At 43.0% G+C, this 25,348-nt stretch overlaps 1 protein-coding gene across 6 annotated transcripts in view; it reads left to right on the top strand.

The window, feature by feature from the left end:
- The window catches only part of L (zinc finger protein Lobe), a 46,973-nt gene extending 23,991 nt beyond the window's left edge, over positions 1-22,982 (top strand). For 2 of the 6 annotated variants that reach the window (XM_034335536.2, XM_034335537.2), the window contains 6 exons: positions 14,611-14,849; positions 15,835-15,977; positions 17,847-19,563; positions 19,760-20,833; positions 20,961-21,185; positions 21,258-22,694. In XM_034335536.2, the coding sequence (XP_034191427.2) occupies positions 14,611-14,849; positions 15,835-15,977; positions 17,847-19,563; positions 19,760-20,833; positions 20,961-21,185; positions 21,258-21,632 (3,773 nt within the window). In that variant the 3' untranslated portion in view covers positions 21,633-22,694. Of the gene's footprint in view, positions 1-11,439; positions 11,943-14,610; positions 14,850-15,834; positions 15,978-17,846; positions 19,564-19,759; positions 20,834-20,960; positions 21,186-21,257; positions 22,695-22,814 lie in introns of those variants that run through there. The other 4 variants (XM_034335540.2, XM_034335541.2, XR_004582572.2 and 1 more) reach the window with 3 other exon arrangements.
- Positions 22,983-25,348: the final 2,366 nt, after the last annotated feature.

The raw sequence follows: 25,348 nt of genomic DNA, 5'->3' as shown, positions 1-25,348 counted from the left end.
GCAGCTCTCAGCTCGATGTTGTGGATCGTAATCGAAAGAGAAGATGATGGATAAAGGCATCGACTTGAAATAAGGATAGTAAGACGAGAGAGGAAAGAGAAGAATGAAAACTCGTGTCCTTTAAGCTCCGGCTCGCACAAAATCGATACACCTTAAGATACATCTTCTATATTATTGTATTTATTTATTTTTTTATAATTTTCACTGAGAATCCCTCTGGTACATAAAAAAATCTTCGATTTACAAGCGTAGACGATTTCTCGATAACGAATTCGGTGCATTCGTCAGTCTGGTTCGTATATAAGAGCATCCTCGAAGGTTCGACCACGTTACGTGAGTCTGTTGGGTCCATCGGTGTAAAGGATCGTATAGCAGCGAACGGAAAGGGCGAGGGTGGGTCTGGTATAAAGCATAGGTCGAAACGAGACCTGAGGGTGCCGTGGCTGACACCCATGGGGTCCATGCTGGAAAAACTCGGCTGTTAACTGCCTCAGACCGAGAGGCGAGCCTCCGCCATCACCGTTTCACCTATTATCCATAGCGTGTGTATCTTCCTTTCTTCTTTTTTTTTTTTATCCACGATTCTTAACACGACCACTAGGGTGTTTTCTCGTTACTCGTGTTTTGTGTTGCCACGAAACGATTGCGCTGCTTTATTTTGGCTCGAATCGAAACGTGCACCAGCTTGTTATCGGCTGGTTTATGTATCGGAAATTTATAAAAGGATCCTTGCTGTTTCTAAATAAACAAATAAATTAACGTTATTCCGTTTTGGAAGGAGAAATTATGAAAGAAGAAATATTTGATTAGGAAGGGTATGGTGAGGTTGGTTCTGACCGAGTAGGAAGGGTATGGCGAAAATGTCAGGGGACCAACAATCGGAAAACAGCATTGTTGGTGGTCTGGTGTGTCGGCTGGTAGCTAGATCCAAAGCCAGAGACGCGAAAGTGCCGTTCGAGGATTCCTATTTCCCACGATCCCAGTGCTGCCATACGAGCCCCGCAATACCTCTGTCTTTCTCTGCACTGCGGTAATCATAATTACACCTGCGGGTGCCTTCTTATCGCTCCACGCCCGATCCCGTGGCCATCGCTGCCATCCGCCGAGAATCCTGCTACACCGTTCCTCTTCTACTTCTTCTGCTTCTTTCTTAAAACTTCATCGAGCAGCGAACCGTGTTAAGGTTTAATCCTTCCCTTTTTCGTTCTTCCAACTTCGTGCTTTTTCATCGTCCAAGACTGAATTTCGAAGCGACACGTCGAATGAGTAATCATTTTTAGTACAATTTCGCAATCGAACAGGTGTGTAGCGAGGTGAAGAAAAATTATGACAACTACGAAACTCACTCGGTCAAGGTGAATCGCTTTCCGCTGTCGCGAACAATGCCAAAGTTTTATTATTTCTTTCTCGATCCTAGAATCTAGGAATTTTGTTTTTAAAATAAAATGAAAATTCGAGAAAAACGTTTACAGTAGAGGATGGTTAGACGAAGGGGTGGGACAGTGGGCTGGAGAGGGTGGTATAATGCATTGAATTAGACGCAAATGCACCCTGGACACCAATTGAACGGGCTTCCTGTGCTTCGTGCTCCATCTCTCCCGCGGGAACCACCGCCTTTCCTGGATATACCACGCGTGTATACCAAGATGCCCGTGTTTTAGCACGCCACTTCGTTATCCTACGTAGAAATATTATAATTAAGCTAGCAACCTTCTAACCGGTCGTCCTTTAACCCTTCACGTTTTCCTCAAAATTTAAATAATTTTTCGTAGAAATCAGAGACCAAACTATGAGAACTCGATCTCTGTTTGGAATGTGATAATTGGTGCAAAAAAAAAAAAGAAAATCGACCAGGTTTTTTTGACGAACATTCACCTGCGAGGTGGAAACCAGATACCCCAATCATCTTGTCAAGGGTTATAGAAACGTGTACAAAGGGTGGGCCACAATAAACCGCCCCTGTAAGACACCAAGGTCCGACAAGCACTCGAATGCTCGAAGATGGATCTATTCTTTCGTAAAGACTCGTCCTGGTTTTCTCGAATTTGAAGCTTTTTTGTTCGGAAATCGAGAAGGTTTTTGTGAATTCTTTCACCCTTTCGGTGATACAATCCTCTATTAATCAGGAATTAAAATTGTAGTAAAATTTCTACTCGTCGTCCCTTGATACAGGCAATAATCGTAACGTTGATAATTATATTTGAGATGAGAAATCAATTGTTTCCCACGATTGTTTCCTCTTAAAAACTACAAGATTTGATATTTTTGATCCCTCGAAACGAAGTTTCATCGGAATCGAGAAACGATCGATGTCGAAAGGGGTCGTAGGAGGAACGTTTAGCTGTGTGTCACATCAGCTTGTACCAACGAAGGGGTCCCATACTTTGTTTTATCCCCGGTTTGGCCGCGAAAGATATCGGGTTACGGCACCACCTAATAGCCATGAAAAGGGGACGCGGCATGGGCCCCCATCGACTCTTTCTTCACGGACAGGATATCCATTCTATATTATATTAAATCTCTCTTGGCCTCGCCTCCGACCGTTTCATTTCTTTTTCTCTCCTTTTCTTTTTTATTCTTCCTCTGCTTCCACGACGACGTTCGACGAAAAAAAGGAAAAAAAAAGGGGTGACCGGGGGTGGGGTACGAAGAAAGGGCGGTACGGTGATTTTGGTGGTACAGGGCCCTATTGTCGTGTGGCTCGGACATCCGATACCAGGAGAACCCTTACCCATCGGAGGTATACACCAAACAGAGCAGCACGCGAAATGGAGCGAAACCGACGGAACGATTCGACCATCTACCTACCCTTCCTGGAAACTTTAGAACATCCGCCGGAATCATCGATTCCGGGACCCTTTTCGGCCGAGATATGCACCGCCGAGGGTAGCTCGGTTTCGCTTAATTAGCCTAATTACGCCTGCCATCCGGAACTCGTCGCTCACCAGATTTCTTTCCTTCCCTATAGATTCTCGCGTTTCCTCCAAATTAATTCGTACGAGACTCTCGTGAAAAAGTAACGGCGAAGGAATGTAGGAAAAATTGATTAATTTTTGAAGGTATCAAGGGTGCAAAGATAAATTGAACTGTTTTAAAATTTTGATTATAATAATTCGATGGTAGAAAAGTTAACACCGGCTAGAGGATAGCTGGGAATAAGATACGCGTCTGGAGTCGAAATTAACGCAAGACGAAGCACGACGGGGGTTGATTCTCCCTGTTCATCCCTCGGGAACCGGTGTAATTCATCGCAAGAGGTTTCTCGTCCTCGATCCCCTACCACATCGAAACGAGCGAAGGTCGAGTTGCCGAATTACTTGTAAATGTTTAAACTTCTTCCAGAGCTGCCTCTGAAAGGTACACCATCCTCCTGTTTCAAAGTTTCATCTAACTGACGATACTTTTAAATTAATTCCTTTCGATCTTTCGCAATTAATTTTTTTCTATTTTAATATTACATCAAGGGATTAGGGAGCTTTTATTTTTTTTTTACCTACATTCAATAGTTTGCTAATTAACTATTAAGTTAGTTACTTAAGGAATGTAAAGTAGGCTTAAGGGATATCTAGAGGGTGGATGAAGTAGAAATAGCGAAGAAGGGTGCGGATACACGGACCCCATATCCCTGGGGCCTGCGTCGAGTAAGATTGGCTCCCGGTGTTGACTTCTCATGGGACCAAGACTCAATTAAACTTTAAGATGATATGCTGATCCATCCTGACCCCCTTCGTCGACGTCCTCTCCAAGTCTTCCATGATTCTACTCTCGCATCGATAACCAACGTTCCAGGATAAAAGGAAATTAATTTCATTCCTCGAAGATGGAAATGGTTATTGCTTTTTTCTGTATATTTCTTTTTATCACAATATCATGCGTTGGAATTTATTGAATTTTCGGATAGATTATTTTAAGTAATGGAATAATTTGAACGTGGAAATGCAATTAAATTGAAGTATCACCGGTCGAGTAAACACCTCGCCGGAACTGAAAGTGTTCTCGACGGTTCTCGGCTACGTTTCATCGAGCCTGCCAATTTCAAGTACTACTCGAAGCTTTCTTGACTTTCTAATTTCTCTTAAGCGATAGCCGTAATATAATTACACTTCGCTGATAGATCCATCAAGCTAATCAATTTCATTCATTCTTTGGTAAATTAACTACCAAGATATCAACCAAAAGGGTTAGTAGATTATTAATTTGATTTTTCATTAATTTTGTATCGGTTATTGAAGGTTGAATAATTGTAAACGAAGATGGTATAAAAAGTATGGTACGGGAATGGTCGATCATCTAAAGAGCGAAATCGAGTTATTCCCACACTCAGCGGACGACCTCAGTGTGCGGAACTTTTCTTATATCTTTTGTCTTGTCACCCCGTTCTCCTTCCGTACGATTCGCTTTGCTCCCACGGAAAACGTGACTTTGGCTCGCAGTTAGATTTAACACTCGGACGGCTCCACTCGATTTCCTATTATCGATCCATTTCAATCTACAAATCGATTTCAATCTGTACCAGAATTTTTTTTTTTTTTTCAAACTCTCATCGTATCTATTCATCGCTACCCTTTCGGTAGATGAATTATCTCTGATATTTAATAATCCTCCGATCGAGAGTAAATGGAATTTCGAAGCCGAAGAAAATAGAAAGAGAAGAGATCGCCGTTTGTAAATATTTCGCGGTACCATTCCGTGTCTTATTCATATTCATGAAGGTTCCGCTTTATTTTCGAGCAGAAGGCCCGCGAGGATGCGTGGGTGTCGGAAAACACCAGCAGACGACACACCGTTCCTCGTGTCACGCTACAGGAGGTCTCTCATTCCCCATTGAATTAATTTCAATTTTATCAACTTTTCATTCTTATTCATTTTATCAAAGTAATTTGAAAATTTCCAAAATATAATTCCATGGAAATCTTCTTGTTTCGAATTTAGGAAGATTAATAATTGAACGATGTTGAAATTTTCGGTGTCGATGGAGATGGAAAAAGGGGGGCGCGTGAGAGTCGATGATCCCCGGGTTTAACCTCGTGTCGGACCCCCTCCAGGATCGACACAGCACCCCTGCTGATCCCTGGTACCATGCTAACTGTCCTGTCATTGTCACGAGCCACACCGCGGGGACATTCGTTCGGCAACGAAGGATCCGCTTCCTTCGCATCAGTCACGCCCGATTAACTCCCTGTTGGTACTTCGATGCGAAGTTTCCACACGTTATTCTCCGTTTTCCATGCTCCCGATACTCGATCAAATGTATTTAGATCGAGCGAAATGATTCATCAGATGGTGTTATCGGTAAAAGGTAAGGATGTAAGTGGAAGCGAACGAGTTACACAAAGGTTAACAGCTTATCCGTGACCCATGGTTCCACGGTTTGGAATGCAACGGAGGTCTTGGAAGCCGGCGAAACGGGTCCGAGGTGGCACGAGCGTGTTCCACGGGTGTGCACGTTCTTACAGAACGTATTTGTCCCTTGGTGTGCACGTGACATCTTAATCTCTCCGTCTCCTCTTCTTCTTTCTCTCGGCGTGTCCGTTTATCCGACTCCCTGTTATCTTTCATCCCTTTGCATCCTCTTTTCCTTATTTATTACCCGTTTTTCCTTTGTCCGCTTCCTTTCCTTTTTTATCGATCATTATCTTTTTCTTTCATGGATTCCACTTCGAATCTTGGCCCTCTTTTTTTTTTTTTCTCTCCCTTTTGATGCTGTAGCTCGGTGCTCTTTTTGTTATTTCCATGGTTTCGCGCGTGTACCCTCGCGCGTACACGGTACACGGGGGCCCTTAATCTTAAGCAGAAGATTGTAATCTGAGACTTAGGTTCCCACTGTGGGCACCCACCTTTTCGTGCCACCTACGGGGAGGGGAAACTTTTTGCCACGTCCTTCGGGCAACCCGGGCAAATTTCTTAATTAGTCGTTTCTTAAACGGAAAATTCGTACGACTGAATCTTTGTCGGACTATCCGTGATCTCGCAGAGGGAATTACTAGAATTCCTCTGCAAGCTATATGTACAGGGAAGCAACAAGTAGTATCGAGCCACTGTGCCGCGACATTTAAGTCGATGTAGTATTCTTGTTAACCTTCCACCTCTACTCAGTCCCTTTTCGATCCTCTAAAATAAGGAATCTTCAAATTTTCATCTTCTTCCAAGCTAAAAATTGTCTACATTTTCTTTCGAGAAAGTGGATGAACTTTCTTCGAACTCTTTGCTACTTTTCTTCCTCGTCGATACACTTGTTGCGTTTTGCAACCGCATTGCGGTGGAAATTCTCCCTTCGCATCAATGTCCATGAAATAGATCAGCGGATAGAGAATGATTGCTAAACAATTTACACTTTCTTCACACCTACCAAATTTTTCAATACGAAATCTTATCTCGAAGAAATTGGAAAGCTTCTAGATCATGTTCGAGTTTCCTGTTGAATTACCCACAGTCGTGATTAAGTCGCGTGCCCTTTCGTCATGGTCGGCTCTCAGGATCATCGGAGTATGTCGAAAGTCTTCATCACCTGTCTCTTCACAGTGGCCGAGCATCGGGGTTTTAAAGAAATAAAGAAGCTGCAGGTACCTGGGGCACCTGACGCGCTTCTACACCTGCTACTGCTTCCATTTCAATCCAGTAGACCAGAAACATCCTTACAATTTTTTAATAATTTATAATCGTACTCTGACTATTAATTAAAGGGCGATACTTGAATTAACAAATCTCTGTGAAAATTGTCGAGTCATTCGGACGTGGGTGTTAATCGATGGATCGACTATCAGTTCGGAGGATCGTTTAACAAAGATATCAGCCAGGTGACGAAGATTCATTTCGTTCAGTCACGAATGATCGAGCGAAATGCAGACGAGAGTGAACGGTCCGCTGGGTCTTAATGGCGGTTTCGTTGAATCCTCCGCAGGATCCAGGCGGTCCTCTTTGATATCCTGGCTCCCCAACGAATTAAGGCTTCACCTGGCTGACCTCCTCGTGGTCGGAACCAGTACACGTCCCCGGCAAAAACTTGACGCTGGGTGCTCGATCCTTCGCGCGCCAAGGGAGCGTATTAGAAAAAAATAAATGAGCTCGTCTCGCGTGGATATTGAGGGTGGATTCGGTAGCCCCGAAAATCACTGGCGCGAATCACTTCCATCATTTTCATCATCGATTGATTTCCTTCTATTGTTTTCAGTTTTTATGACTCCGATGGAATTTAGCGATTCAGAGGGTCCTTTAAATATTTCAACAGTTACTGTTACCCCCAAAACTTTTAATTATCATCAGAAGGTAGTAATTTTGTTGGAAAAAATGGGGGCTCCGGGGGTGGTCTGTAATTTAGAAGCTACTGGAATTTAGAAGCTTCGAAACCGATAGAAAACTAATTTGTCCTCTGACAAAATCATCCGATTCCCCCGAGAGATCTCGGATTCGATCATTAGACACGGGAGCTAGAAAATTTCCAAAACTGCCAGTCACTTCGAGAGCCATCTCGGTTTCAACATTTTCCACTAATTAAAATTAAAATTACAATTGAAATCTGGTCGACCTTTTACCAGACAATTAGCTTGAAATTTAAAGGTACGAAAAATGAAGACTAGGAAGGTAATTAAGGAGTGCCATTAGAGGGATGACATTAGGAGAAAATAGTAATAGAGATCGAAGATAAGATCGGGTAATTATGGCTGAAAGGTGATTTTTAATTACACCCAAAGCATTCGTAATTAAGACCGTAATAACAAAAAAGTTATAATTAGAAGAATTATTTGAAAATTACAATAAAATTGAATTAATCGCGGTCGTTAAAATGTTAAGTAACTTATAATTGAACACTAATGAACGGTTTTCGAAAATGAAGTATCTTATGGTTTACCATTAAGGAGAAGTCGTAAACCTTTTGGCTAATGGTCACGCGACTTAAGACACAGGGGTGCTTGGTTTCTTTTAGCCCCAAGATGGCGGCTAAGATAAACCGTGTCTAGGGTGCACCATTTACTTGGGTAGCCACTTCCGGTCAGAAGGTCGCTTCCTGCCTCGTAAGGCCGAACCGGAACCTTACCCCTTCTTAAGATGGGTTTAAATTTATTGTGCCGGGGGAGCCATTAAATATTTCTGTCGGATCAGTTTCTATTTATCAAGAAGGATTTATACTATTTTTCACTTTATAAAATTTCATGCTTTTACTCGAGTTATTGTTAAGAACAATTACGCGGGGACGGTTAAACCGGAAGTATCGTAAGAGAGCAACAACTACCGGTCCGCCCGTTTCTCGAGGTTGTTAAGACAGTTTCGAGGAGTTTATGTTCCTTGACCGGAAGTTCGTTCGCCACTCGCATTTGCATTTAACTAGAAAGGGGTGCCGTAAGATACTTTCAAACTATTCAAAACAATTCACGAGTCGACAATTCCTAACTACATAAATTCATTTTCTAAGCTCCGAATCTTTCTAAATATTTCCTTTCGAACAAATCCGAATTGTTAATCACGAGATAAGAAATCCTAATTTTTAACGCGTTGTCGCATCCGGTTCAAAACAATTAACGAGTTGAAAATTGCTAACTAAATGAATTATAAATTACAAATTAATTCTCTAAACACCGAATCTTCCTAAATATTTCTATTCGAACGAACCCGTAGATTATTAATCGCGAGATAAGAAATCGTATTTACAAGAAATCCAAATTTCCAACGCGTTATCGCATCCGGTCGAAAGGTAAACACGACTTTCCGAGTTACTCATTCAAATTTATCGCGCTCGAACAAACGAAACAGGCAAACGAATTTCTGGTTCTCCATGTAAACAGATGTTTCGTCTATTCTTCTCAATGAATCTGTTTATCTATGAGCAATTTACGACGAGCAAAGTACGACCGAATTTCCAGACTGCGTGACGACGAATTTTCTTCGACAAATATCTTTCGGAAGGATAAAGGAAATGTCAGCAAATGGTACCGATAAGGGAACGTCTTCATAAATCAGTGAACCGATTCGTGGAATATCGATGTTTGTCAAACAATTACTTTCGATAGGAATTAGAAAAAGTAAAACCTTCTGTGCGATCTTTTCTAATCAAACGATAAACGAATAATCGTGATGGATGAATGAAACCGGTGAAAATTTCACCGTAGAAAGCGTCTCTGATTGGCAAGACAGAAATCTGGTATGGTGGCTGTTAAATCGTCGTGATGCTTGCGTGAGAGCGTCTCAATCTAATAAATTCATGAACCAACGTCGTCCGCGTTCTCACAGCTTCTGCTGGAATATCGAAGCAATCTCTACCGCTTCCGTGTGATCTCTCGACCGCAAATCAGTTCACTAGAATACCTTTGTACCATCTCATCCTACTCGCGTTAAGTTTTTGTCAAATTCATCCTGTCGAAAGAAGTTTCATCCGTCGGATACCGTATTGTCAAATCGAACGAAAAATGAAACGTTCTTTCGAGTGTTGGGCGCTTTCGCGACACGAAAGTGTCTTTGAATAACGCTTTCCCCAGGGAATACGTCTACAGCGATTTTTCCTAAGGAACGCTGATACGATCGCGGTAGGAAGGCATGAATGAAATCGTCTCGTGCCACGAGTCAGGTGGTGGGGCGATAGGTAAACGTGTGGACGCGGCCTAAACGTGGGTGGACCGCGTTGCGGAGCGGCGATCCGTAGCGACGCGATTCACCTCCGGGGCGGACGGAAGCGTCGCGTGCGCGTTTGTGAACGAGCCAAAAGGGAAAACGCGTGCATCAACGAGAAAGAGCACAGACGTAGGCGGAGTCGATGCTGACGAAAACAGTGAAACTTGCACATGCGCCTTATTAAAGTACCACCCACAATCATCGCGACCAGACTCGTACACCGAGTCATTATCATTCTCAGAGAAATTTTAGAAAAGAGCCGAACAGAATGGTCGGACGTGCGTGCCTTAAGGCGATCTCTAACAACCGAGTCTTCTCCTTTTTCTACCGGCACTGTTTCGCATCGCTGCAGTCGCATAGTTCTCGTTCAACACTTCGAGGATTCGGTCCAGTTGCGGGGCTGGACAAAACCGTTGAACGGCAAAAAAGAATCGCTCAATGAAAACGCTTGATAACGTCTGGGTATATCGCGGAAGAACGCGCGATCGGAACAATTAAAACGCGACTCGGTTCCGTTTTGTTTTATACAATCGAGAAAGTTGATCCCCACGGTTGAACATGATTTTCAAGCCGATCTAATTTCAATTGATTACTTTTTCTATCCACCGCTCTTCTATGATAATTGAGCCGTCTATGAAATAAAAAGTAAAATTCCTAAAGGAATCTTATAAATTTTCATTCAACGGAGGAACGTTAAATCGAAGAAATAATAAAGATATGCGAACAGGGTGAAAAAGAATGGTGGACCACCTAATGTCACGATCGCGACGAGATAAATAATCGCGATGGGTGGGCGCTAGGCGCGTTTCCAAAACGGGCACGGGTTACAGCCACCACCTCGTGGCTCCCTGTAGGGAGTCGGTCTCCGCTGTTGCCCCCATAAGGTGGTACAGAGCTCCAGCCGTGTGTGAGAATCCATTCCAGTCGATTTCACAGGGGTTGCAGGGGGTCTAACTTTGAATTTCGCTTTCTTTTCTTCCATCTCTTTCCTTTCTTTTCTACCCGTGTTTTTCGAATGATTTCTCGCGTGAACTTATTTCGATCGTGATCCCCGATGGAAACCCCGCTGGCGGACCTTGAAAATGGGGCTCGGAAAAATTAGGCTCTTGTTCTTCGTTAATCCTCGAGAGAATTTTGTAATAACAGATCGACTTAGATTTCTTAACTACGATCCATGCATTCCTCCTAGAAAAATTTCAATTATTTCTTGCATCAATTCGAAATGAACAATTAACCCTTAATTGAAATGAAACGAAGAAATCCCCAATATAGTGATTCTGGAAGGGAAGGATCGAGCCGAAGGTGCTGGTACTCGGGCACCCTTTGGTGGATAACCTTGAGCCTGTTAAGGGCACATAGGTGGATTAGTTTGATGGATGAAAGGTTAAATAGCTGGCAGAGGTATCCGGAAGGTGGGTGTACTCGTTAGTGTTGGATCCCGCCTACCGTCCAATACGGTGGCTGGTTTCCCAGGGGACTCGCTAGCCTCTCGCCAGCGGCTTTTGTGGTCCCTTCTCCTTCTCCACGTACGGCACTCTTTTGCTTTCAGAAGGAGGACTCGGTGTGTCGTGGCTTGTCCGTGTCACCGGTTTGCATCGTGCTCCGCGATAATAGGCACCGTAGGTTTCCTGGGTTAGTGCGCGCAACACGCTCGAGACTCCTCAGCTCGATTCGACCCGCTCGGCTTACTCGCTGCCGCGATTCATCGACCGATGTCAGTCCTTGCGATCGAACGATCGAGACCGGATCGATCGTCCTCCGACAGGATACTCCCGGTACACGCAGCTTTCGATCTTCTTGTCAGTATGACAGAGTGAATTCGTGGATCCATCGTTTGTAGATCGGTGGGATTTCGAAGCGTCGATTGTTGTTGAATTTCTTTGAATTTGAAAGATTAGATTAGTGGAGGATTCCCAGGGAAATTATGGAAATTTCGAAAGCTTAGATCGCTGGAGGATTTCCTGGGAAATTGTGAAAATTTGGAGGAGCGTAGATCACTGCAGGATTCCTTGGAAAATCATGGAAATTTGAAGCATAGATCATTGATGAGTTCTGGGAAAAATTATTGAAACTTGGAGAGTTCCAGTATTGGACTAACAGTGTTAAATTAAGACATTTTTGTATGAATTATTAAAGAACTGATTATTTTGCAATCGAAGCAAAGAAATTGTTTTGATTGTGATATGGTGATTCATGGTGAATTCCCGTACACAAGGGTTGCCTGAACACGCAGAGAAGCATAATGTTGTTCAAGGGTAACAGTTCAAGGCTGGAATTGTTGATAGGGAAAATCCAGGCCCATAAGGAACCCTCTCAGGACGAGCAACATAAATCCAAAGGTACGAACATTCTTCCTTTTATCGCTACTGAATCATTGAAGTAATTGCAATGAATCAAAGAGCACAATCGGTCTTTACAAAGTTTCTCTTCGTTTCGTGCATGTGATCTTCAATTTCAATCTGATCCAGTAATTGATCGTTAAGTCCTTAGCTATTAAGAACCATTAAGAAAGAACGACTCGTCGTCGTTTACCCTGTAATAGAATTTTCTGAAAAGCAAGGCAATTCACTGCTTTTAAAAACATTTTTAATAAGAATTAATTAGTGCGATCAGGTATCAAAAATTCTAAATTGCGCGTTATTTATTTCTAAGCAACGTGGTAGCAAAAATTTCCAAATTTCTAATAGAATTTCTGTACTATCGAAAAGGGTTTGAATCGATCCATCCCTAAAAATTTCAAAGTTCCCAATAAAAATCCCCAATTTTCACCATCTTTCCAAATTTCTAATAGAATTTCTATGCTATCGAGAAGGGGTTGAATCGATCCATCCCTAAAAATTTCAAAGTTCCCAATAAAAATCCCCAATTTTCACCATCTTTCCAAATTTCTAATAGAATTTCTATGCTATCGAGAAGGGGTTGAATCGATCCATCCCTAAAAATTTCAAAGTTCTCAATAAAAATCCCCAATTTTCACCATCTTTCCAAATTTCTAATAGAATTTCTATGCTATCGAGAAGGGGTTGAATCGATCCATCCCTAAAAATTTCAAAATTTCCACTAAAAATCCCGAATTTTCACCATCGAATCCTACGAATGGTAGATTTGAAATGACTCGGGGAACGAGTGGCGCTTTGAAAATCTGCGCAAACCACTGATAGAGTGTCAAGAGTTCACGTGCTAACATAAGTCACAATTAACGAAGGCGTTAAGTCGGCCCCCTATTAATAAGCGTTGTCGAAGCATCCTATAAATAGCGACGGGCACGAGGTGACAACATTTACGCAGCCAGATCAAGCGAGACGAAGGGAGAATGGGTATGGGTGCACTAACACATCGATAAGATAAAAACACAATGCAATACGGCTGGCATCGGCAGGTCGCAGAAAAGAGCTGCCAGTGTTAAGTGCGACTATTTTCGCTTGGATGACACATCGTCGCTGATTGGACGGGATCGAGACTCTAAATTTAAATAATACCCCTTTGAATCCAGCCGAGATCAAATCCTTTTTTTTACCTCGCTTCTACTCTCCCCTTTCTTTGGAAAAATCATCAGATATTAGAATATTCCAGGAAACTCGACTGGAGATTTAATTTCAATTTTCTACTACCCTCGCACCCCTAAATTTCGTTAATCAATCATCTGTATCGATATGGATTTTTTAATTTTGTTGGAGAACCAATCTAAATCGTCTATCGAAGTAATAATTAAATTTCCATGAATGGATCGACGATAGTAAATAATTTATTGGCAAGCGGACGATTCGATGACGAGAGACGATCAGCTGGGGTGCTTTGGTAAAGCTCGATTTATATTTGTTGCATGCTCACCCGATCTCTCGTGTCTCTTGTTTTTTTTTTCACCGAGAAGAAGCGCGCGTGAGTCATGCCAGATGCCAATTGGGCGAGTGCCCCGATACGTGTTGCACAATTGATGGAACACCTGATCAAGGAGGGTTGCAATTCATTGGAATTCAGCAGAAATGATTTCCGAAACGATGGTTCGATCGATCACGCGGACTTAGCTTTAGCTTAGCTGAATGCTGGAAAATCGGGCAACCGGACGCGTGGGCGGAGGATGCGACCCATTTAAGCAAATCCACGGATCCGATCTGGTTGGGTGTTCTCGGCCGTTGTTAGAACACACACGAGATTCCGTAAAATCTCTTAAATCTAATGGTGGGTGTCGGACCGGGCAAATGAGGAAACGGCCAACTAGCCAACTCATTTCCACCGTTTACCAGGGCCACTTTGCTCTATCCTACCCGGTGGGAGTCTTCATTCTTGCCAATTATTAATTATTCCACTCGCCTTGTCCGGACGTCTTTGTCGCCAGTCTCTTTTGCCCGCTTCTTTTCCTTTCCTTTCCAGTTTCCATCCTCTTTTCAACAATTATTTTTCATTCCTTTCGATTAATTCAACAAAAACTCAACTAACCCCTAATTTAATGAATAAAGTGGTAGCGGAACTCGACCCAAGAATTCTAAGATTCTTCCCTGTCCATCGGTGGGACCAGTTCCTCGAACCTTCTTTGACCAGGTACACACTCGCGGGTTAATGGTACCAGTTTCACCGGCGCATACTCGTTACGAAAACAATATAAAGGGACATGTAACGGGCGAGGTGAGGTCAGCGAGCACTCGTAATATTCCTCTGCGTAGACGTATTCCAGTTCGTAAGGTCATTTATGGAACTGGTCCGTCTTACGACATTTTAGAAACCTGTTTCCCGAAAAAGATTGCCAGCACACCGGTTGACATTAATGCCTCCTTCCTATGATCGACACTTTGAACAAATTTGAATATTTCTACTGATTTTTAGACGAAGAACAAACTCGTTTAACCTTGAAAGAAGAAAAAAGGATAACCCTATATTTGCTTTAGACGATGAAAAATAGCGCGGACCATAAAGAGACACTATCTCTTCTTCGGTATCATTGATACAAATGATGCTCCTTTTTTATCTACCAAAGGAGGAAAGATACATTTATATCTTTTGTACTCGCAGAAGTCTTGGGAACCGGAAGTTCGTCGTGGCAGAGCGAGGATGGCGGGCCAAACTCGCGACGCGGAGGTGAGACACCGTCGTCTTGCGCGACGCCGACGTCGGTCAGCTTTCCGTCGGAACCTGAAGTGGACGCCGACGTCGGTGTTAACCCAGATGGTAATAACGTAAACGCGCCTTATCCTTGTCAATTTTGCGATCGCACCTTCCCACGGCTGAGCTACTTGAAGAAACACGAACAGGTAATTATTATTCCTATTACCCTTCCGACTAGCTTGTTAAATTTTCAAAAAAAAAAAAGAAAAAAGAAATGAAATCTTCAGTTTAAACATCATTCGAGTATGTTGTTCAAAATTGCACGTGGAAGGCGTGGAAGACGCGTGGCCGATTCGAATCTTTTTCTGTTTTGCATGGCGGTGGCATTAGAGGCTCCGCTCTTCCGCGTGCGAGCCGACGTTCACGGGTCATCGTTGGGTCAAAATCTGTACCGTGGCCCATAACAGGTTGTACCGGTCAGGTTGTTCGTCCAGGTGGTTTCTCACGAACTTCGATAAAAGCCGCTTCCACATACGCGAGCTGAATCGCCGCGACGCGCGGTTTCGCTTCCAGCGCACATACGACCCCGATAAATAAAGATAATCTTCTAACTCCTTCGGAAGATTTCAAACGAAATAAATAGAATCGGAGCAGAAAGTAAAACCCTTGATTTTATTATTTTTACAGAAATATTTGCCCAAAGGGGAATACCGAAATGTAGATTGCAATAATTTGACTGAAAAATTAAGTAGTTTCTCTCAATTGCTCGTCGCTTTCTCTCTTCGCGTACAATACCTCCCGCGAGAATGTTTTCCACGGGAAGGCAGAGGTCTTCAAGGTGATCGCTTCGCCCTTCCGTCCGGATTGTCTCTTCAAAGGAGCCGACAGCTCGAAAGTCGTACGTGCCGAGGTTAACTTGCTCGGACTCGAAAAGAGAGCATCGCGTCGTGTCTCGAAAAAAAAAAAAGAAAAAAAAAGAAAGAAAAAAGAAATGTAGTTGAACAAAGAGAATGACCCGGCCCGTTTGCGATCATATCGGTCACACTGATCTACCTGGGTGACAACCATCCTTACCTCGGCGGGGAGGAATTCCTCCTCGAGCAGTTTCTTCTCTGCTCTCGAACATCTTTTGCTTCTTTTCACTCGAGGCACTGTTTATTTTTCCTCATATTGTTGATTGAAATGTTACAGAGTCACGGCGATCAGATGCCTTATAGATGCAGCTGGTGTGCCAGATTGTTCAAGCATAAACGCAGCAGAGATAGACACGTGAAACTTCACACGGGAGACCGAAGATATCGATGCACGCACTGCGAGGCTGCTTTCTCCAGGAGGTCAGTTTTATTATTTAACGAAAGCAGTTAAGGTAATGGCACTAGTAATAGACCTGGTATCATTAGTCGACCATTTTTTCAGAAAAACGCGAAAAATATCTGAAAATTATTCGCACACTTTTTAAAATTGGACCAAATGACTTGAGGTATTTTCAGAAGCTATAAAAATTAATGCTTTTGTTGTTAGAAAATATTTTTCAACTCAACTACTGGTGCCTTTACCTTACTTTATGCTGCTGGTATCGTTCAGATAAAATAAGTGGTATTTTGATATCAAACGGAATTAGAGCTTATTGGCAAAAATTTGTGGTAAAGGGTTGAGATGGATTATCGAGAGACAAGGAATAGTAGGAAAGCGGCAGGACAAACATAAGGTGGAAATGAAAGAAGAGAGAGAGAGAGAGAGAGAGAGAGAGTAGGGATAGCCTTTTCCAGAGGATCGTTCCAGCGTTTGACAAATGACTAATGATCGCAAGAAGACCGCGGCCCCGGTTGGCATTAGTCAAGCTTACTCTCTTACGTGACTTCTCTTTCACCCTTTTCCCTCTACCATCACGCATCGCCGCGACCTCTTTTCCTATCTTTATTTCTCTCTTTTCGCCGCATTGACTCTGGTGCCCCGGGTATTGAAATGCTAAGCCGCTACGAGTCCGGTATAGGGTGGCGGGACCAAGCAACGCACCTTTCCTGCTTAAGTGTCCACATACGCTGGAAGCGCACGGGAACCTCTCTGAATACGTAAGAGAAGGAAGGGGCACAGAGTCTCCGCTCCTTGTCCAGGTGAGTGGACAGGTAGGCGCATAGGTGTTACGGGACAACAGGTAGAACATTAGTCAAGTGCCTCGTTGCTGCTCGTCCAAAGACTATTCTCGCCTTATGGCGCGCTTGTGACTTCTACCTTCGTTACTTCATTTTATATTATTAACCCTTTATAGAGGTGCTTGGTTTAAGCCTACTTTGTATTAGGTTAATCGTAAATAATTAAGAAATTTTCTTCTATTACTTGAAATTAGGGGTAGAAAAGTCTGTCGTCGATTTAGGATAAATAGCAATTGAGATCGAAAGTCGTAACAGAGACTTAGCCTGTCAGCCATTATCACAATCGCGTTTCTGGATCTTTACGCCACGTCTCTATTCTCCTTCTCCCACCTCGACGGCCGGCTTGGGTGACCCAACAAAAGGGTGAAAACCCCTGTGGTTCACACATAGATCTCGCAACCGTGGGGGATCAGAATTCACGATCGACCGATTGTTATCCAATTGATCGTCTACCCATAGACGAGAACGAAAGAAGTAACTAATTTTTTAGCCGTAATTAGCGATCCGATGTGAAAGAAGTAAAAATGTGCGGTATCGTATGGGTTTTCAGAGACAGATAAAATAAGTGAAAACGATACACGGGATAATAGGACGGACAGAGGGTAACCAGTCGATAATTCTGACCGATGAATTATTCAGACGCAAAGTGCAGGAGCGAATTTGCCGTCTGTCTTCGTTTCTGCATCCCGAGACACTGACCGGGGGCCTGCACCGAAAATCGGTGACCTCGTCTTCCAACGGATTTAGATTTCCACCGGTCGAATGAATAATTCATCGGTCCAACGACAGGATGCGGGTGAAAATTGTTCACCTATCATCCGTCTCGATGTCTTAACGTCTTTATTTTTGGCGACCAGACGTATACAGGGTGGTCCGAGCAAATCGTTGCATCCCTTATCTCGGTCAGGGAAAATATGAATAATTCAAAGTACCATAGTAAAAACGCTGCGCTTTAATCGTTCTACTGCTCCTAGAAAGGGTTAACAGTTGGCATTATCCGACCGCTTCTCATTCCACTTCGAAACGTACTCATTTATTTCTCATTTTCAGCGATCATCTGAAGATCCACATGAAAACCCACGACACCCAGAAGCCGTACCAATGTACAGCCTGCTCGAGGGGATACAACACGGCGGCCGCGTTAACGTCTCACATGCAGTCGCACAAAAAGCATCATCAGTCTCAGGGAACGACGAAACTGCAGCAGGAGGTGGATTACGGACGAAGGAGCGTCTCTTCTCACAGCACATCGTCGCCTCCGGTACCGAGTTCCCCGTCGCCCTCTTTAAATCTCACCTTGAATCCCAAGTCCGGATTGAAGAGTTCGCAAGGCAGCTGTTCCACCACACCGATCCTGACCTCCCCTCTGAAGCTCGCCTGCATGTACTGCACCAGAGACTCGTTCAGCTGCATGCAGCAGCTTCAGATGCACGTGCACACGATGCACCAAGCGATTTTGAGCGGAGAGAGCGTCGGTGTGTCGCCTTCGCCTAACAGAAGCAACGAGCAGATCGCTTATCAGCGTGACAAAACGTTGGACCGACCCGAAGGATCCTCTAACGATCACGAGAGGAAGTATCAAGAGGATTCACAGCGGAAGGATCATTACGAGAACGCGTTTACCTGCAATCAGTGCACCATGAAGTTCTCCACCTTGGGTTCTTTGAGGGATCATTTGGTTTCTATACACAGGACCGACGGGTTCGGCTCTACTTTGATGATGTGCCCGTTGTGCGGCATCCCTTGTACCTCTGCAGCAGCCTACGCGGAACATTATGTCCTCCAACACTGTGAAAATCGACGGGTAGATCCTCTGGATGGTCGAGAGTACGTGGGCTTGAAATTGAATGGCACTTACGACTCGAAGAACAACAGAGGTCAGAAGTGTAGGGAGCAAACTCCGTCCGAGCCAGCTGATCTGACTAATAAACATTCTACCGAGAGTAGTTACACCGCTGGAACTCTGTTCTGCGGTCAGTGTGGCGCCGCTCTGAAGGACTTTGAATCGTTCAGAGAACACCTGGCCAGGCATCTTCAAGCTGACCATAGAAACGACGTCGTCAGACATCCTTGTCCCAAGTGCGATGCTACTTTTCAGGACAAGGAGGACATGCTGGTACATCTGACGAAGCACTACCTTGGTCAAGTCAGCAAGGAGTACGCGTGTGGAGCGTGCAAGAAGCTCTACCCTCATCCTGATCTTCTTCAGAGACATCTGCTCGACAGCCACGCGCATCATTTGTACAGGTGTGCCCTGTGCAGGGACACCTTCGACACCAGGGTAGCTATACAAGTTCATTTCGCTGTGAAACACAGCCAGGAGTGCAGGATCTATCGGTGCAACGCTTGTACCGTTTCTAACAATGAGAATTCGCCTGGAAACGCTCCTGGAGAGGGGAAGAGCTTCTTCAGGAGCGAATCTGAGATGGCGAACCATGTGAGGAACGTGCATGCACCACCAACGATATCCAGCAAAAGTCCAGCAGCTACCAGCCCAGCTTCCACTCCTGGAATCACTGCATCCTCTGGACCCAGGTGCGTTTTCTGCGGAATCTGTTGCGGCTCGGAACTGGAGCTGCAACTTCATCTGGCCAGCCATTCGGCTAGCCTGTACAGGTGTCCTGTATGCAGGGAGGGCTTCGCTGTAGAATTCTTGCTGGATAGACACATCGCTCAAGCGCATCATTCCACTGACCATCAAGCCACTGTCAGAAGCAGTTCCCGAGAGAATGGAAGGATTGCTAGATCGTCGAGATTGCAGGAAGAGGTAGTTGAAATAACTTGTACTGTAGGGAGGTAGAAAGATTGCCTTTTCCAATGCTGAAATAGAAAGCAGTGTTTTCTTCCAAGTTCCAAATAAAACTCTGATTATAGGCAATCTTTCTAGTTCTTATAAATGCACAGTCATTTAGAGAAAAAGAAGAGTGCTTTCCTTCACACTAAATCTCTTCCCTTCCTTACAGTCAAAGTCCCAGAAAAGGGGTCGTTCGCCAGCGTCCAGCAACAACAACACCCTCAACCAACGTGACAACAACAATAAACGTCCCAAGTACATCGGCGCAGGTTCCCAACAGTGCGACCTCTGCGAGAGAGGAGAGTTTGCCAACGAAGCAGAGCTTCAGGCGCACAAAAAGGTTGCTCACGCTTCAGCTAAATTACAAAACAAATCCTTGTCGAACCTCAGTATGACCTGCGCCTATTGCGGTGAGATGTGCCGATCACGGACCGAGCTTGAATCTCACACCAGGATCCAGCATGCTTCCAACGAGCCTGGAGGACGTCACAAGTGTAACATCTGCGACGAGGTGTGCCCATCGGGAGCCACCCTTGCGGAGCACAAATTACAGAAGCATTGCAAAATCCAGTTAAGCGACACCTGTATCGTTTGTCGAGGAAGCTTGACCTCGGAGTCGCAGTTCCTCGAACACGTTCAGAGACACAGCCTGGAGAACGTGGATCCTCAGCAACGGCTCGATGGTTCGCTTCCACACTTACCAGCAGCTTGCGTCGTTTGCAGACAAACGTTGATCAGCGACCTAGAGTGTCGTCTCCACGCCAGGCATCATCTCAGGGCTTCCACTGGCTCTCACAGTGTAGGATCCAGTCCAAGTCCCAATCAGAAGAGCCAGAATCTAACTTGTTGCCTTTGCCTGAGGGATTATTCCGTAGACGACTTCGTCAGTCTGCCTCCAAGTCACATCAGCGGTGGAGCACAGTCTCTGAGGGTCTGCAAATCGTGTTACATTCGTCGCTCGCAAGGTCTACCGATCTTGAACTCGCCTTACGAATCTGCTAGACCAAAGTGTGACAGAACTTGGACATCGAGCAAGGAGCCTCCCATGGAAGGTTCCAGGGACAGGTGGGAGGCTGAGCGTAGTTTCAAGACTGAGGAAAGGGTGAACGAGACGAATGACAGTATCAGGTGCCAGAATTGCGGGGTGAAATTTGAAGACCCTGAAGAAGTAGAGAAGCATAGGATGGTGGAGCATGAGAAGAATGGGCCTGGATCGAACACGTACACCTGTATACAATGTCAGGTAATGCGAGGCTTAAAAAATACCGAGTATCAAAAGTTAATTTAGAAAAAGATGTAAAATAAAGTAATCAAAGACATACAGATTGAAGTGTAAATTAATAAGTAGATGAATCTCTGCTATTTTTCAGATGTCATTTCCAACAGAAGCCAAGATACAGCAACACGTGAGAAAGGAACACCTCGAGGCGTCAGGGAAAGCTTCTGTCGATGCACTGAGGTGCCATTTATGCCTCTTCGAAGCTAGCAGTCCCTTACAACTGCAGAGTCATTTGATAGAACACACCTTCGCTGGATGTGCTGCTCTTAGCTGTTATATTTGCCAGTCTCTGTTCACTGCTCCCATTGGGCTTCAGGTATTATACTGTCTCTGATGAAGAAGATTATGCTTTCAATTCACAATAAATTAATATAATTTCAACTTTCAGAATCACATGTTACAAGAACATGGTTTGGGTGCTCGCCCCTATGACTGCTCCAAGTGCACCCTCAAATTCTTCTTCAGGGCTGAGTTGGACCATCATATGCTGACATTTCATCGACCTGGAGACGCATCTTCGCCTACTGAAAACGTGCAGAATGTAAACGAAACAAAAACAAGGGACACAGAAGAACGAATATGCAATGAGGAGGTCACAGTGAAGGAAGAACTGCTTCCAGACGCTGCAGAGGAAGACGAAGAAATTAACGTCGATGAGCAAGTGGAACAAGATGATCCAGAAACAGATAAACAATCAGACGTGGATAAGAAATTAAAAACAGAAATAGAGAGTGATTCCATTACTGAGAAAATGGATTCGTGATCCTTCTTTGTTTATTGAAAAGCAAATTTTATATAAACTTGAACAGTTAACGAGGATGAGTGCAACGTATAGAAATTAACTTTTTAAAGAAGGATTGCGCTCATTTTCAAAGACTAAATTGAAATTGATAAGATGAAAGAGATGTCTCAGGATTTTATTAATAGATTGTGCTAAATATAAAATTTTCTTTTGATAAAATATATATATTAGCACAGCTTTGATAAAAATAAATCCTGGGTTAGACAGAATATTGATAGGCTGTAAATATAAGATTCTGTGGCACAGAATACTTTGTTCAGCTTTTAATTAACATTCTCTAAAGAGAAAAGGGTCAAAGTTTGATACCAAGTTACTGGTTTCACAGTAATATTAAGTTTTTGTTAAATATTGTTTATTTAAATACGGAGACCTATCCAATAGAATTTATGTGTAAACTATTTTATACATATATAAAAGTGCGTGAAGTGTTTTTGTTAAAAGACTACAGCGTTTGTTCAGTTTCATTATCTTTAATGTTTCTATATAAATATCTTACATTCTTTTATGTAGTTGATTAGAATATCAGGCGTTGACATAAAACTTTTGTTAAAAAGTAGATTATGCAAATTCTAGTTATTATTCCAAGATGTATCTTTCTTTTCTTTTTCTTTTTTATTAAGAAGATCACAATGTTCATGATCATAAAATATTTTGTAATGTTGAAGCTGAATAACTTGATGTTTGTTGTGTGAACGATTTCTTTATTTTGTTAATATGCAAATTTAAACTGTAAAATTCTGACAGTAAATTACAGTGTTAAATTTTCATATGAATGCAGTTGTAAAATGAGAAACTTGTTGTTTCTTACTGCAAAAAGGAAAAAAGAGGGAGAAAGGTAATTGAACATACTGTTTGATGTTATAATTTGTACATACGTTGAATAGTATTAGTAAGTATTAGCCGCGTTTCATCGAGTTACTCGTAATTATTATTATTTAAAAAAAGCAGATGCAATAACCTGTCCACTAGGCTTAGTAATTCGATAAGATAGTTCTTTACAAAATAAATTATTGTTTTAAATCATGAGATTTCTGCATTTGCACCTTCTCACTGTATTTAATTATAAGTTAAAACATTTTATAAAGTATTATAATAACTCTGTAGACAATATTTTATATTTATATGAGATTTTATTTGTTGCAGATAATAAGATCAAAGCACTCGGCGCGGGAAACAAAAGGGGATTTAAATATCAATTAATTGTTAAATTTTATAAATCTATACTGCGATTTTTAAATAGAACAAGTCAATGACAATAGAGGCTTCAATTACATGTTTGCAAATTGAAATTGTAAAATATTTATGTATATTACAGAAAGATTAGAATATACCACATTGTTATATTACCTCGGCATCGCTTATATTTTTGCATCCCTTACACTCCTGAATTCTCCCTACATCTCTTGTATCCTTTCAACCCTTATAATAAATATATTATAAATAATCTACTTATGGCCACTGGTTCGAGCAAAGGTAAGTAAAGGTAAGTAAAGTCTCGTGAAAAATAATTTTAAATTAAAATTTTTGCAAAATTTAGTTCCTTTTTTTACCGCCAGAGGCCCCTGATTCGACGTCGAAAATTTAGTTCACATTTTTGCCGCTAGAGGACCAAAATCCCTGCATGATTTAGTTCCTTTTTTCGACACCAGAGGGCGCTGATTCGACGTCGAAAATTTAGTTCGCATTTTTGCCGCTAGAGGGCCAAAATTCCTGCATGATTTAGTTCCTTTTTCGACACCAGAGGGCGCTGATTTAACGTCGAAAATTTAGTTCGCATTTTTCCCGCTAGAGGGCCAAAATTTTAGCAAGCTTTAGTTCCTTTTTTCGACACCAGGGGGCGCTGGTTCGACGTCGAAAATTTAGTTCGCATTTTTCCCGCTAGAGGGCCAAAATTTTAGCAAGCTTTAGTTCCTTTTTTCGACACCAGAGGGCGCTGATTCGACGTCGAAAATTTAGTTCGCATTTTTCCCGCTAGAGGGCCAAAATTTTAGCAAGCTTTAGTTCCTTTTTTCATCACCAGAGGGCGCTGATTCGACATCGAAAATTTAGTTCACGTTTTTGCCGCTAGAGGGACAAAAATTTTGCAAAATTTAGTTTAGTTATCCTTATTAAAGGACATTTTTTAAGAGTTACATAAAAACTAATTACATCATATTTAAGAGTGGTCCATTTGTCCTTGCTTCATGTAGGCTCATCGTAAAAAATCTACTGCGCAGCCCTAACTCTTACGGTTACCTACTGCGCAGCCGGTCAAGGTTCCGACGGGAGAACTGCGATCCAGGAGGAACACGAATTTTGGGCATTCTTAAAAGTGCTCCAATTTAAAAACTAATTAGCTCATCATCAAGAGGGGTCAATTCGGCCTTTCTGGGTAAAGCCTCTTTATAAAAAATCTACTGCGCAGCCCTAACTCTTACGGTTATCTACTGCGCAGGGGGTCAAAATTTTCATGAGGTGCGGAAACTGTACCATGCAAATACCATCTCGGGGTGTTAGAGACCCCTTTGCATTAATGATACTCCCCGCATACCGATATGTTGGCATATGGGGTATCAGAGACCCCGGTGCATTGGCGACGCCCCCTGCATACCGACATGATAGCACATGGGGTGTCAGAGACCCCGATGCGTTCATGACACTTCCTGCATACCATGTTGGCATCTGGGGTATCAGAGACCCCGGTGCAATGGCGATGCCCCCTACATACCGACATGATAGTACTTGGGGTGTCAGAGACCCCGTTGCATTCATGACACTTCCTGCATACCGACATGTTGGCATGTGGGGTATCAGAGACCCCGATGCATTCATGACACTTCCTGCATACCGACATGTTGGCATCTGGGGTATCAGAGACCCCGATGCATTCATGACACTTCCTGCATACCGACATGTTGGCATCTGGGGTGTCAGAGACCCCGATGCATCAGTGAGGGTTCCTGCGTACCGACATGATAGTACTTGGGGTATCAGAGACCCCGATGCATTCATGATACTTCCTGCATACCGACATGTTGGCATCTGGGGTGTCAGAGACCCCGATGCATCGGTGACGGTTCCTGTGTACCGACATGATGGCATCCGGGGTATCAGAGACCCCGATGCATTGGTGATGCTCTCTGCATACCGACATTATGGTATCCGGGGTATCAGAGACCCCGATGCATTGGTGACGTTCCCTACATACCGACATATAACCCTGGGGTGTCAGGAACCCCGATGTAAAGGTGACGCTCTGTGCATACCGACCTGCATCTATGATGGGGTGTCTAGGACCCCTTAGGTCATGCGTCGGTAATTTGTCGTGTAGTTTCCACTGGTTCCGTATAGATGGCGCTAGTATCGAAATTTTCAACTTAATTTATGGCGGTCTTTTTAAAATACAAGTTTGTCAAATGTTTATTTTAATAGTTTTTCGGTCTCGTAATAAATAAAAAGGTGGTCGCCCGAGGCCCAGCCGAGAGATAAAATCATAAACTTTATTCTTCTTTGATGAACTTAAAATAATAAAAGAATTTAAGTCAATTAAACAAATAACTCTAAAATGAAATTAGGTAAATTAAATAATAACCTGGTTGCTTTTTTCAGATAATTTATTTGCTAAAGTGCATGAAGCGAATACATGTTTTTAAAACAATTACAATAATAATTGTTCAATTTTGTGCTGCTTTTGACTG

Source organism: Osmia lignaria, chromosome 7, assembly GCF_051020975.1.
Source record: "Osmia lignaria lignaria isolate PbOS001 chromosome 7, iyOsmLign1, whole genome shotgun sequence".
Classification (NCBI taxonomy): Eukaryota; Metazoa; Arthropoda; class Insecta; order Hymenoptera; family Megachilidae; genus Osmia; species Osmia lignaria.
The sequence above is the reverse complement of the archived record's forward strand: the minus strand, read 5'-3'. Positions and strand labels throughout refer to the sequence as shown.